The 15,646-nt window shown below is 36.9% G+C and overlaps 1 protein-coding gene across 2 annotated transcripts in view; it reads right to left on the bottom strand.

The window, feature by feature from the left end:
* Positions 1–10,871, bottom strand: part of LOC139317245 (cystathionine beta-synthase-like protein) — a 37,624-nt gene extending 26,753 nt beyond the window's left edge. The window contains exons 1-2 of one of the 2 annotated variants that reach the window (XM_070944261.1): positions 10,778–10,871; positions 9,415–9,485 (exon numbers count right to left, since the gene is read on the bottom strand). In XM_070944261.1, the coding sequence (XP_070800362.1) occupies positions 9,415–9,427 (13 nt within the window). In that variant the 5' untranslated portion in view covers positions 9,428–9,485; positions 10,778–10,871. The remainder of the gene's footprint in view (positions 1–9,414; positions 9,486–10,777) is intronic. The other variant, XM_070944262.1, reaches the window with a different exon arrangement.
* Between the last annotated feature and the right edge of the window lie 4,775 nt (positions 10,872–15,646).

Genomic DNA, 15,646 nt, shown 5'->3' with positions numbered 1-15,646 from the left:
TACAACCATATTTGGGACTGGAATTTCCATTGTTGGACAAGTGGATCAGGCCCAATTTTACATTATTTTTTGCCACAGTTGTTAAGCGAATCATTGTGTTAGGCAGTCATTAAGTGAATCCGGCTTCACCATTGCTTGATGGAAGACAGCTGGGAAAGTCACAAATGGTGATTGTGTGACTTCGGGAGGTTACAACCATCCAAAATACATGCCAGTTGCTAAGCTCCTGAATTTCGATCACGTGGCTGTGGAGATGTTGTGATGGTGGTAAGTGCGAGTAGGGTTTGTAAGTCACTTTTTTCAGTGCTGTTGTAACCTCGATCACTAAACAAAAGGTTGCAAGTCAAGGATTACCTGTGTAAAGAAATCCTTGAAGCCTCACTGTTCAGTCCTAATCAACAAAAGTCCTTTAAAGGGTTATCAGAGATAACATATCTATCCTTAACCTTAAAAAAATAAACCAATTTTACATTCCTTTCTTTTACTTTTAATAAACCTTATTTTTAGTCTCTTTAAATAATGTCCTGTTGATTTCTATATTTATTGGTCTCTTGATTCTCTTCCCATACAACTCTTCAAGGTTTTGATAAGTCTCATTTGTAAATCCAATATAGAAAAGTTATCCAGGTCACTCTTTGTTATTTGTACATCCTTTTTCATTATTAAAACATCAGCCAGTTTCCTTTGCATGTCCAGTGTAGCATCTTTTCCCATTCTTGTAACCTGTCACTTTTAAATCCACTTTCAGATCAGTCTCAGTCTTATCCAGTAAAACTTCAATAGGTTGGACAATAATTAAACAGCCAAAATTTAGTAGAAACTATAATATCAGAAATGAAATTAATTTAAAAATCCTTTTGTTCCATAAACAGTGTTTATTAAAAGTTAACAGGGTTAGAAGGATAAAAGTGACATTACTTTGATTCAAAAAGACAAGGTAGTGCCCAAGCATGATTCGGGGGGATTCTAGCATAGGGGAGCCTGTTGCAGAGCAATGTTTTGATTAACAGCTAAACAGTAGAAAGATCTATGAAGGATACTGTAGATTGCTGAGGGCTATGCTAATAACACCTTTCTTCCCTCTCTTTATCTTGTACCTGCTGGAAGCCCTCCAGACTATTATCAAATTTAAGGGGAACAGCTTAATTTTGGCCATTGGGCATCTCAAAAAAGACATCTAAGAAAACAGACACATACATGCACGTTTGTGCGTGCGCACACACACACACACACAGTTTTTTATACAGAAATGCATCTGCTGGTCAAACACATACTATATATTCATGCTTTTTTTAAAAAAAACATGGTTTATTTGGCCACCTTTTGGGGAGGTAGTGGTGAAGAAAAACCAACTAAGGGAATGCAATCCAGCATCAAAGATCCCCCCACAGCTGCTTATTTGGGAAGAAATCAGTTTTTTTCTAACCCTGCTTTGTTAGCTCTCTATGGAAAAATTTGGCCCCAAAGCCCTTTCATCTGGTCCAATCTCTTTCAAGCCTGCAGCTCCCACCCCAGCAGAGTGCTTGCCAGTGTCTGTTGGCTATAATCCCAGGAGGCTGGTAAATAATCTCTACTTCTTCCTACCACCCACCTCACACAATATCAGTCCTAGTTCTATAACATATCAGACGGAAATTGGGGGTGGGGCAGGGTGAGAAAGAGGAATCTGGACTTTTGAAAGTCATCAATTTATTTCCTCCAACTGCTATTGCAAGAGGCTTTCCTGTAGTTGTGGCATTATCTATTTCTCAGGCTAAATGTAAACATTGATGCAGGCTTCTTAGGACTTTCATGAGCACTGTAAGCATTTTGTCAGTTACTTCTGCTTGGTAATTCCTTCTTATTTTTAGACATCTAGGTAAATGCAAGTACTAAAACAGTAGCTGATGCATACAGTGTATTTTAACAAAGTAGGTGTTATTTAGAATTATACAGCCTTTGATCACCCACAGACTCAGCCCCAATACATCTGAAGAGGGTTAAGTTGGGAGGTGTGAGCTGCAGCACCAGGATAGCCATGTGGATTTTCCTCTGAAGTATTTAGATGAGTGACTATCAGTCTTGCGTCAGAATTCTTGCCAACCAGAATCCAAGGCAATTAAGAGAGAAAATGCACGATGATCCTTTTTTGGGGGAGGGGTGGTTGGGTAACAAAATGATCTTGTCATACTTTAATTGCTTGAACTAAGAATCTGACTGCTACATTGGATACCAACTGTTTTAGAGAAGAACAAAGGGATTATATCAAATCCTCTTTGATTTAACATATCTGTCAAAAATATCAAGTGCAGGTGCTGAAATTAACCAGTTCAGTTTGTAAAGCATTGGTGTTGCAGGGTCATACCAAAGTGGACTTATAACCACTTGTACCATTATAGTACATTCTGAATCAAATGCAGTTTCCAGGTGGTTTTGAACGACAGCCCCACATACATTATATTGTTGTAGTCCATATAGGAGGTGCACAGGACAAGGTCACCCAATTTAGGAACTAGCAGACTGACGCATAATATGGATTTGGGCAAAAGTTCTCCTGATCATGTCTACCATTTGCTCTTCCTGTAGGACCTGAGAGTCCAAGAGGACCACCAAATTACACACCAAATCTGTCTAAGTCCCATCCAGTATCAGAGAATCACAAAGTCCACAAGCACTTGATCTTGCTCAGATTGAACCACTGCCTCCAGACACTGAAAAAAATAATCTTCATAGCATTATGTGGTAGCCTAGAGATTTATAACTGGATACCATAACTGGGTATCATTAAGATGCACTGGTTAACAGTTTGCTTCCAGGTGTAATTGCAGAATGCCAATAGTTACTGTATCTATGGAGGGCTAGGATGAATATAGTACTTCATCCCAGTTCTAATTGAAAATCTTGCCAGAGAAGCAAGCCATTACTTGTCTTACAAGGAAATGTCAATGGAATGCTCAGAAAAACATTCCCATCGAAAATCATCAGGATATGAGGGCAGGAAGAGGAAGTAATTAAACACAAGAGTTCTTCAGTTCCTTTGTTAAATATCTTCAAGCAGAGGTTAGATAAACATTTTTATTTGTATTCTACATTAAGTAAAGGCTTTGACTTAAATGAACCATTTCAGTTCCATGTTAACAAACTTCTGAACAAGCTTTTGTTGCTCTTCTTCTAATACTAGCTGTAAACATAGATACTATAAGTTATAAAGCAGCTTAATTTACTAAATACTGTTCACTGATTAAACTAAAAGAAATCTGGCTATTCCTTTTTGTTTACCATTCCTACATTAATACTGGCACCATTTCCAGGTATTTTGTAATATTGTATAGAGGAAATAATTTATATTGTATTTACATAAAGAAAACTGTGTTGAAAATGATATAATCCCAAATACATTTTTTAATTTTGACAGAAAGTCTTCACAATACTCAGCTTCTATAACTTGTCAATATATACATACAAACATACATACATACATACATACATACATACATACAGATATATAATTCCAGAAGCCACATGCCAAAAGAGGATGAGACCTGGGGAAAATAAAGTAGTTAAATAAAATTATAAAACTGACTAAAGTTGATTAGTAAAATAAAATAGCTCACTTACATAATTAATTGATCACTATATGTTAAAACTGGAGGAGGAAGAAAAGAAAGGATTGAGCTAGAATAAGGGGAAGCAGGGGTGTACACTAGGAAAGGAAGAAAAGAAAATCTGAAACATAAAACAGGATGGACATGATGCAAGAAGGTTAAATAGAGAAGTTTAAAAAGTTCTGCTTTTCTATTACAAAGTAGGTGAGTATCCAGTGTCAGACTTTTCTCAAGGTTGGAAGTTTGAAATTATTTGTACCTTTCACATATTAACCATAAAACTGACTACTTCAGTCTACAGTTAAATATTTAGGTGAATTGCCTTTCTACTGAAGATTAATAAATGTACTGAGTAATTCTGATTTTAATTCAGCATACGATTGACAATGTTATGTTCAAAACCTATATAACAATCATAAAATTGGAACGGGCCATTTACATCATCAAATGTTATGTACAATGTTTTCCCATATTGTTTGGTGACTGGTCAGTTTAGCTAAGGATGTAAGGGTTTGGGCTGAGGTATGATTAGAATAAGCTTATCTGTTGCTATTAAGAAATATATTTAGTTATAAGATTAGAAAATGTACAAAGAATTTGGGCAGGTTATAGACCAAATGAGGCTGCAAATCTATGATTGGAAACAAGTTTAAATAATTTATTACTACAAAGACCTCAAAATTCTTATGAAGTGATTAACATGGAGGGATCCACTGCAGCATGGACAGTGAGTTCTGAGTATTGATCTACCAACTAGAAGGCCCACCACCAACAGAACTGATTTTGCTGAATCAGTGATCAGAGGTGGTGACGGGAGACATTTGGACTGGTTGGTTGAATTTGTGGGGACTTTTAACAATTATTTCTTCTGTCCAACAGATTCAGAACAAGGAAGGCAAAGCTGGGGACTATGTGGCACTATATTACATGCTTCACTGCACCAGAGGGAAGATGGTTCAAAATTTAGGGTGGCTGATATTCCTCTCCACTCAAGTTACATGGAGTCTATATATTTGAAGCACTATGGCTAACCTGTTCAGATTATGGCTCTGGTGGCTATCCCCAGAATCCTCAGAAATATTCCAGAACTGTTACTTAGGCAAAGGGACTGAAACACTCTTTAAGACCAGGAAAGCAAGATGACATTCAGCAGCTGAGGCATACATCTCTCTGATTCACTGGGTTATAAGGCGGGGAGGTAAAGGATAATTAGAAGATTCTGTTATGTAGTCTACGTTAATAGAGCATAGTTCTAGTCTTCCAATGGAATTGATTTTCTGATTTGCACTATCTAAAGGGGCTGACATATTCTCTTCCTAATGGAAAGTTTTTCCTATATCAAGATCAGAAGGATGCATGGTGGTGAGTTAATATGGAGTATAGAACAGACTCTCCCAATCTGAGATGAAGAGACTGCCCAAAGGCTTTCAGGATACTGGTTGCATAGAGAGCAAGGGGTAGTAAACTACATGGAGTGTCAATTTGAATGGTGTCGCCAGATCACTGGTCTCCATATTTTTTTGCAGTTACAGTTTCTGAATAAGTTAACTATAGTGGGCTGTTGGCTTATGCTGTAGGATGGGAAATGGTAGTTGGGCAAAATAGTACTGGATTGTTGTACATCAGCCAGGGTTACTTTCCATGAAATGGGGAGCCATATACATGTGATTAACAAATAAAGAGTAGAGCTCAGTGACTGAGATTAAGTAAAATACATTGGGGGAACAGAGGTTGGCCATTCTAGGGGAAGGGAACTGTCAATCTATTCCAGTTGCTTCAATCTTAGGTTTTGTTTATGGTCTCAGATTGAGAATGATAATGCCAGATCAGTAATAAAACATACAAATCTATAATCTGGAAGAGGATGAGCAGACAAATTTGCTCATTATTATGCTCAATACTAAAAATAGGCTGGGCAAGGGCATTAGTATTCCCTTTTCAAAAATTTGCTTGGAAGGGTTTTAAGTTCTTTTCTTCAATAATAATGCCACAGCAACAGAAAAAGGGTGGTCCTGATATATAAAGATGACTTGTCTATGACTGGCATTAGCAGACTACTGGCTAGTTGTCTTGTTTAGGATTGCCAGATAATTTTAATTAATGGTTATGCTGTTTCATGGACTATATTTTAAATATATTAAATGGACATTTTATTCTTCAAAACTACTGGGAGTCATAAGATTACAGCATTCTAAAAAGCTAATTAATCAATTAATCTTTCATCTCATGGCATATAGCTTCCTTCTATGTACTATATATGCTGTATGTCCCGGATTTATGCATTTCATATTTTTAAAGGGTAAAAAAAGTTTATAATTTAATTGAAAAGCAAATTAATATTTATGTTTTCTGTGCCTTCCTGAAAGGGGACGGGAATGGCCTTGGAATTCTTGAAATTGTTATCTGTGGGGGTGGAGAGAATAGCTCAGAATTTTTCAGAAAGTATTTCCAGTAATAAAATATATACTTGTTAACAAGTAAAGATATTATAAAAATAGGAAGGCATTTTGAAGTTTCAGGGGTCTCCATCCTTGGCAATTTTAAGACTCCCAGAAGTCCACAAGCTTTGCTGGCTGAGGAATTCTGGGAGTTGAAGTCCACAAATATTAAAGTTGCCAAGGTTGGAGACCCCTGGTGTAAATGATACATGTTTCTTTTTCACATTTTTCTAATTCAGTGTCTGATTTCCAATTATAAATAACACAAAACAAAACAAAACAAAACAAAACAAAACAAAACAAAACAAAACAAAACAAAACAAAACAAAACAAAACAAGAGAGTTAATATTGGCACCATTTTCCAGGTATTTTGTAATATTGTAGAGGAAATAATTTATACTGTATTTTCATGTATATACTGTATACATGAAAAACCACTAAATCAGTGCTTATCAAACTTGACAACATTAAGAAGTGAGGATTTCCAGAATTTTCCAATCAGCATTTCAATATATGGGAAGTCCATGCAATTTAAAGTTGCTAAGTTTGAAAAACAGTGTACTTGATGTTATTAAGAATTAGGTTGAATGAAAAAAAGAATTTTATGGTTCTCCTGAAGACCTCCTAAAGAAGATCTATCCATTTTCATATGTAAATAAATATTCCTCAACAGGAGTGACAAACAAGGCAGCCGGGTTCCAAGTCTCCATGAGAAAGGTTGATGGTACCTGACTACATACAGCTTTAATGAGTGCTGAGAAGCATTTTCTCATAGGCTTGAAATAAAAATTACTTATCCTTAGTAAGTACAGAAAACTACAGGTAGTCAATGCAATTGTTTAAGGACAAATACAATTCGGTTTCTCCTAGCTGAAGTTTCTAAACTGCACTTATAGATATCCCTATACAGACTGTGTTACAGTAATGCAGTCTGGATGGTCCCAGTTGATGCATTCTGAGGTCACTTTGTTCAAAGAAAGAGCAACACATTCAAAGATAGCTAAACACTCTAGTCCATTCCTCAGTGTGAGATACAGGTTGAGAGAAGTGAAAAAACCAAAAAGAATTTAAAGTCAAACATCAAGTGTACCCATATACTTCTAGTAACTAATTAATCACAATCAAGATATAAAAGACATACTTAATATTAAGTATGTAAATACATATTAAGACACACTTATTAAGACTTAACATACATTTCCAAATAAACACAATATTTACCAAGTATTAGGTCACTAGACAAAAGAAACATTGTCAAAGTTCCCAATACTTAAAATTCTCCTCAGATTCAACATAAATTGGGCACTTTCCCCAGAAAAATCAAGAATAATATCTGAGAGAATATACACTCAAGGAAAGGAATGGTGAAAACCAAAATGTTGCCATTATTTATACAGATAGTCTAAGATTCTTGGTGCTGTTATTAGGACTGGGAGAAAATAAACTCGGGAGAATTGTAGAAAGAATAAGTGACACAGAACAAACTGCAGAGTCTGCAGAGATGAGAAACATAAAGATACATAATTCTTCTCTGTATCTTTAATGCTACAAGTTCATTTTGCAAATGCAAATGAATTGTCCTACATTTCAATGTATGCTCATATGAACATGGAATTTATTAGTATTTTCAATGCAAAGAGGTTTCGCCTTCAGAGCTCCCAAAATATATTCATTACTCCTAGAGCAGTGTCACCAAATGACAACCATCTCAGACATAAACTTCAGACACAGATAGATTTCAAAATAAAGGATTCATTTTCCACTTCCCACATTCACTGACAGAGATAATCCAGACCGCAATACTGTAACTAGCAAGTTTTTATGTACTTGCATTTTTAAATTTCTTACTGCCATGAATGCTGCTCATTTACACATTTCAGTAATAGTTGAATAAATTTCTAGAGTAGAATTAGCACTTTTAGGGTCAAGAATGTCATGTTTACACAACACATTTTGCAACAGACATATTGATCTAAGGAATACAATCAAACATCCCAAGTGGTGAGGTATTAACAAATTCAACTAGTGTTTTACACCATGTGGAATCTATGAGATATACTGGGCTGAGAGAAAGTGAATAATCTAACATCACTCACTATGTTTCTGTGGTTGTGATGGATTCACAAAATGAGATTCTCGTTCCTAACCCACCACTCTAGTTAGGCATATTTGGGGGAGAGGCAGTTTTAATGTGTAGATGAGAGAAAACAGGCAGATGTAATGGGGTATGTTCAATACTCATCAGTATTTATTTGATGGTTATGTTTGGAGAATGGAAGTCACTAGGTTTTTTCCAAGAAGTCTAGTAAGAGGTCAGAACTAGAAGTTACTTTTATAACATATTGGGAGTGTAAAAAGAACTCTGGTGTCTATGGTATACTTTCATTCATCCTAAAAGTAAAACTATTATATTTCAACCCAAAGTTGCTTTAACTGTAAAAAAGGTTTAAAAGAGATAATCAGTTGGGGGCGGTGTTTAAGCTACTGGGCTGGAAACTAGAAGACTAAGTTCTAGTCTTTCCTTAGATATGAAAGCCAACAAGGAGACTTTGGACCAATTCTCAGTTTTTCTCAGCCCAATACAACTTACAGGTTTGTTGTTATGGGAAAAATAGGAGACAGAAGTATTTGGTATGCATGCTTCCTTAAGTTAATATAAAGACAGGATAAAACAAACAAATACATGCAGACAGTGTCATAAACTTAATATGAACAGATCATGCAACAACATCATGTTACTATCTATCAAAGAGCAGAAAATGGATTTCATTGACATGTGTGATTTTATCCAATTAATAAAAATGAGCGGTAAAGAATGCTATGGATAATACTATGCTCATTAAAGATTCCCAATTGCTGAAAAGAAACCAATTGTGTACAACAGTATATTTATAACATTTTATATACAAATAGATGGACTATGCATAATTATGTTAACTTTATAACTTGAAAGAATTGTATTATACTATCTTCTACACTTTATTACTCCTTGGCAGAGTGACAGGTACTAAATTATTGGCAGAAAGTTTGCAGATAATATTTTATATACAAATAGATGGACTATGCATAATTATGTTATCTTTATAACTTGAAATAATTGTATTATACTAGCTTCTACACTTTACTACTCCTTGGCAGAGTGACAGATGTTAAATTCTTGGCAGAAAGTAGTTTGCAGAGAACAAAACCACACCATAGCTGAGAAAGACTGACATTTAGCCTGAAGGGTGGGTATGGCATGCAACCCCTTGCAACACCAAATTGCTAGATGCTATTAAATTGGTAGATGCTATTAAATCCCTTCATATTAAACATTTTGTAAATTATGTTCCAAAATCTTCTTAATCATTTTAAAACATGTCCCTGCAATCCCATGCAACATCTTTATTACCTGTTCCACTCATGTTGGGATTTGCTCTTTTGGTTCAAAAGGAATCCAAGGAGGGATCTGTTTTTATTTTGCTTCACAGGAATTTAAAAATTTAAGAAATGTACTCAGTACATGTCAAGTATAGGTAAGTCTTATTATCTTATACTATATGCTCTGGCTCTACTTGACAAAAAATTCCACCATATTTTGTTTTGGTATTGTTGTTTGGTATTGTTGAAGATCAAGAATCCCTGAATATGTCCCCAATTTTACAAGTACTATATATCCAAATTAATATTAGATTATATAACTCAATACCACCATTTAATTCTGCATCTGCTTGATAAATTCATATTATTAAAAAAATACAGATTTCACTTTCTTTATAGATGTATGGGGAGAAGCAAGATCATGCTGAAAGGCCTATTCCATAAGGAGGCCCTATGACAAAGAAGGCATGATTCTTAGGTCCCACAAGATGACCCTGCCTAATAAAGAGCACCTGGAGTGTATTGTTGGTTCCAGTAGGGTGAGCTAAGTCAATGGAGATAGGTGACTAACTTAATCTCACATTTTAAATCTAAACTAAAGCCTCATCAATTGTTAAACTGTAGGTATGTACTCCAAGCTACATATAGCTAACTAAGAATTAACTCAAGGAACTCAGAACTTAGTTCTAAGTAAATATAACATGTTGTATCAATCTAAGAAATCTGTTTCAAACACACCTGGGAAATGCACAAACAGGGCATTTGAGTTATGCATCATTACACAGCTCTAGCTCTCAATTTACATGCCTGTTTTATTTTAAAAAGAGAAGCAGAAATATAGGAATATATCATCAAGAAAAGTAGAACTTCATCTTCCAACATGCTATATCCTTCACTGCTCATTAAGAATTAATGTTTGGGAAACACTATAAAGGAGAATTAAAACGTTTATTGAACGCCACTACGTTTTCTTCAAGATTCTGCTTCTAGCTCACCTGTCCTACTACAAGATGATGCAACCACAAGGTGGAGGAGGAGAAGAAATAGAGGTCTCTCACAAGCATTTCATGAACAAAGAACCCTTCTCCACTTTCCAGCTCTGTAAATTTAGAGCTGCAGTACCCCATCTCATTAGTTCTCTCCTCCCTCCCCTTGTTAGATGAAATAAGCTCCTGAGCTGGTACTTTACTACAGGTAGGGAAACTCGCCTTCCAGCTGTTAATATATTTCCCATTTCTACCAGCCTTAGGCTAAGAATAGGAATTACCAGCCGAACTATGGATAGGGATTGTACTTTATTAGTGCCCTGATAAACACAGGAGCCGCATCTTAAACCCAATTATTACATAAATAAGTGTGTTTCCTTCTAATAGTATTGCACCACTAATACTTACTTGTTTTATTAAAATGAGAAAAGGGATAACAGATTCCACGCGATAGATGGAAAACGCTCCCCGGCCAGAAGATATTCGCCGGCCGACCGCCAACCGCGAGCTCAGCGTGTGCGAAGCTCTTTCCCAACCCACCTTATCTTTTAGGGAAAGAGTAAGCCGTGATTGGCTGAAAGGAGGGCGTGAGGGGCAATAACCAATGAGAATTACCAATGAGAAGGTACTGCCTCAGTGCAGCAATATACGCACATTGCTTGTTCGTCTTGCACAGCGTGCATGTATAAACTCATGAAAATGGTAGAGTGGCAGTGATTGACGGCGATTGGGTTTTCTATTGGGTGTGAGGTGGGATTATAGAGCTTTCTCATCAGGGTTTTAAAACGAGACAATGTTGAGACAGGGCGGAACTCAGAACTTCGTAGTTACTCTGAATTTATGGCATATTTCCACGCCTTCTCCAAGCCAAGCAACAGGCAAGCATTGATGTTTAAATAACTCTACATATGCCTTTTCCCCTGTCGATTATGAATACTGGTCCTTCCCGTAAGAAAGCTAATGGGGAGATTTTTCTCGGATGCCCTGCTCAGCAGTTCCAACTTTGAATGTTGGAATTCATGTCTTGCCTCATCTATACACTTTCATTAATGCATCAAATATCACCAGGGACTTAGGAGACAGGTATTGGCACCATCTTATATTTGATTTAAAGGATATGGTTGATGCACTTCTTTACCTGTTTAGATTATTTTTGTGTACTATTGCTAGGCATTTCGAGAACCTTGAGAGGCAAGATAAAATATTTAAGTATTATTTGGATGGCTTTTTAAATACTTCGTTAAATATTAGGTTAAATGCTACATACAAGCATAAAAATATTAGGAGAGCTCACCTCTGCTGGATCAAAACCCATCGAATCAAATGCTTTGGCGCCCTCTAATTTGGATGTTAAGGCAACTAATATTCAAGGCCTTGTGTACTTAATATGTACCTATTGTGACTAGTAGCGATTGATTTAAGAAGTTTGTCTAGTTCTCCTTTTAAAGTCATCCGACAGTCTTTACCTCATCTTGAAGTAGCAAATTCCATAATTTACAGTGTTCCACCTATTTGCCAATTATTATTATTTTTTTTGCAGTTATAACAATTTTAGTATATTTTATTAAGTCTCCAGTGAGGTAGCCTCAAAGGTCTGCTGAGCGAAAGAGGTTTGTTTCTTAAACATCAGAGCGTCAGGCTTGCTATTAACATTTTCAGACGTGTTCCTCTATACTTTTTTTTTAAAAAATCTTCACCAGCAGCGAGGAATGCAAGTTGTGGGTGTTTTTTGTTGTCTTCTTCCAATCAGAAGACGCCCCTCAGGGTTTATTTTAAGGCGTCGGCTTCGGCTTCTCCGAAAAGACCGGGCTACCTAAGCCTCTGGCTCATTTTTCGAGGGAGGAGGAAGGGGAGTTTTTGCGCAAGAGTGACCTCCGTCTACAATTACGTTTACACACGGAACCACCCTTCCCGTCTGGCGATTCGCTAGTCCGTCTGTGGTGAGTCATGACGGGTTCCTTAATTTCTTCACGAAAGCCTGACCCGTTTCTTCCTTTGCTGATTCATCCTTTGGACGCAGTTCAAGCAACCGTTTCTTTAAATGTACGTCGGTAATACCGTACTGTTCCCACCTTTCCTTGTGTTCCATTTCACAAACCACAGAATAGGCAATCTGCTGGAAATTGCCACGTAGTAATCCATAATAGTTTGTGAATTGCTGCAGCATAGTTTTAGCCCAGATTTTTGCACTCCCAGTAAGGTAGCCCAGGTTTATAAGTGTCTTAGTCTTGTTTTTAGAAGATAATTCTCTAAAATCTAGGAAAGGCATTGGTTTAGTTTCAATCCAATCTATCTCCCAAAGGTGTTTGGGGGATATGCTGCCTTAAGAGTCCTAGAGGAAATATACAGTAGTGGCCAAAATTGTGGAAACCTTTTGGGAAAAGTGTATTTTTGAGGTTTGATGACTAGTAACACCACTTTTTTTGGGGGGGAGTTTCAAGATAATCATATTACATTGCTGGAATGGCCTTGGAATAGCCCAGACTTTAACCCAATTGAAAATCTATGGAGCCGAATAAAGAAACTTATTAGTCAGAAGCAACCCAGCAATAAAACCCAATTAATAGAAGCAATTATTCAGTCTTGGTTTCACATTTTAACAGCTGCAGAACTTGGTTCACTCCATGGGAAGACATTGTAAGACCGTAATTCATGCTAAGGGTTACCCAACTAAGTATTAACTGACATAATTTTTGTATATCTTATTTTTTCTATGGTGATAATTTTTGTATCACATATTTTCTACGTGTTTCACTTTTCTTCTTTATACTGTAACTGCTATTCTAATAGCAAATCCTTCATAGAAGTTATTGCATTACATTCTTGATTAAATTATCTTTCCATTGATACATAATTTTATGTACTACTCCAAAAAAAGATGGTGTTAATAGCTAGTTTTAGAAAATACACTTTTCCCAAAAGGTTTCCACAATTTTGGTCACTACTGTATAAATTTAACAAATAAAAAGCAAGACTTACAGGGTGCTCTGGACTGGGAGCAATCAACTACATGTTTTTTTTTGTAGAAATCTGCCTATTTGGCAACTTATCTTTCACCAGCAACTAACAAAGCTTAGGCAAGCTTTGATAATTTGGAAGGATTTTGTTCCATTCATTCCAGAACTAGCTAAAATGAGTTATTGTTGCCAAAAACAGCATTCAAGATTTTGATGTGTCTCACTGATGTTAAGTTTCTATAATGAAGATAAATTTGTACCACTAAATGTTACTAGTGAAGGAACATAGTGATCAAACCAATATTTGCTGTTTGCTTCTGATATAATATACTGCTAGAAATCATTTATTAGGAATTAAGCTTTGTTATTGGCTTCTGCTTATATTATTGTATACTGTCGAATTATTTGTTAGGAACTAATTCTAGTTTAGTAAATTGTAGCCTTGATAGGGGTTAGCATTACTACAAAGTTTATCTTGCTTCTGTGTCTTGCTTCTGTTCTTGGCTTCAAAGCTAGGCACATCCTTGAAAATATAGAAGAAACTGTTAGCCAGGAATATCAGGCCCCATAGATAAAAGAACCAGAGTAGGGAGTTTTCCTGCCTCATAAATTCTGAATCCTGAAAGCATTCTGCTGAGTAAACAAGGAAAGGAGGGAAACCACCCCTATACAAGCTATAGGAATGCTCCATAGATAAGTTGGACAGACAGGGGCCTGAACAAAGATTTTAAAGACCACTTTGGTAACCAACTTTTGTCTCTGATTGGGTAAACTTTGTTTCTAACGGCATAAAATGTATATAATACTCTGAGCCACTCTTGCAGGGGTGTGGCTATTCCTTACATGCATTTTACCTGTATGTTTTGGATATAGTTTTGTCACCCAGCCTTTTTACTTTGGCCATAAATAAAAAACTGTTATTTTTTGCAAGCCTCCTTGAGTCTCACTCTCTTTGGCATCTCAGTGGCTCGGGGAAACTTCTGGGAACTTACACTAGGAAAAATTGTTTTTAATGATGGCCAGGAATTGTCAATATCTATGTTGCTACTGTTCTGTGTAATTATTTATATTATTAACTGTTTTTGGAATCAATTGTAGGAAGATATACTGTATAAATTAATAAAATAAATGAAAGCATACAAATATATCAATTGTGGGTTAACTAGTAACTCTGATTACTGAGTTCATAAAAATCTGGATTACGAACCTATATTCTAAACCAACAGTCACGAACTCTGGTCCGTGAGAAAATTTTGGTGGTCCGCAGAAAAATTATTTGCATTTTTTTGTATTGCATTAAATCAGGGGGTCCTCAAACTATGGCCCCCGGGCTGGATACATGCAATGAATGTTTGTGTTGCTGCAGTCTCCCTCTTCGGGGTCTTTTTGTGTGGGTTGGAGGGGGGCAGAAATTCCGTCTTGGGATCTGCTTCAGCCTCCTGATGCAGGGCTTTGGGCAAAGGCTGGAGGGAAGCATCGCTGGTGGCAAGGAGCCAAAAGGCCTTGTTCCAGTGGGACTGCATCATGGCCTGGAACTGGCTGACCATCTCAGCCTGCTGAGCCTCCAGGCACTGGTACCTGGCCTTGCACTCCTGCAGGTCTTCACTCTGCTTGGAAAGCCAATGCTCACAGTCCTGAGTGAGGTGCTTCTGCTGAGCCTCCTTCTTGGTCAGATCCAATTTGAACTGAGCCAGCTGTTTTGCCAACTTTTTCTCATGGTGGCTGCTTAACTCCAACAACTGCTTCCTGTTGTGGCCCTAAGGAGCCCAGTTGGGGAGGTGAGGAGTGGTTGGCAGGTGAGGGGTGAATAGAAGTCAGCGAGGCGCCCCTCGATGTAACATTGTGCCATGCCCACCCAGTCACACCCACCCAGCTAGTCATTAGCCAGATCATAGTAGTGGCCTGTGGGATTTAAAATTATGAATTTAGTGGTCCCTGAGGTCCGAAAGGTTGGGGACCCGTTCTAAACAGTGCAAGTCACTTTTGTCCCTACAACCAAATTGTAACAGAGAACGTCTTGCTATCCTTTTATGAGATAACCCTACCCCAACAAGTTTAGTTTACTGTGGCACTTATGATGAAACAGGGTAACTAAAAATGATTTTATTGGGTTATTTGGGGAGGCATACTTGGGAGTAGCAACTACTCAGGAATGCTTAGAGAATAGGCTTTAAATTTTTAAATCAAAAATTGGATTTATTGTAAATGCCACATCCACAGAGCACAATTTTCTTAGTAACAAAGAAACATACATATTAATGCAATTAAGCATTTTGACTGAGTAAAGAAATGCTCTTTGCAAGCTTTAGTTTAGATGTGC

Source organism: Pituophis catenifer, unplaced genomic scaffold (genome assembly GCF_029215685.1).
Source record: "Pituophis catenifer annectens isolate HBS135680 unplaced genomic scaffold, rPitCat1.0.hap2 SCAF_4, whole genome shotgun sequence".
Taxonomy (NCBI): Eukaryota; Metazoa; Chordata; class Lepidosauria; order Squamata; family Colubridae; genus Pituophis; species Pituophis catenifer.
The sequence above is the reverse complement of the archived record's forward strand: the minus strand, read 5'-3'. Positions and strand labels throughout refer to the sequence as shown.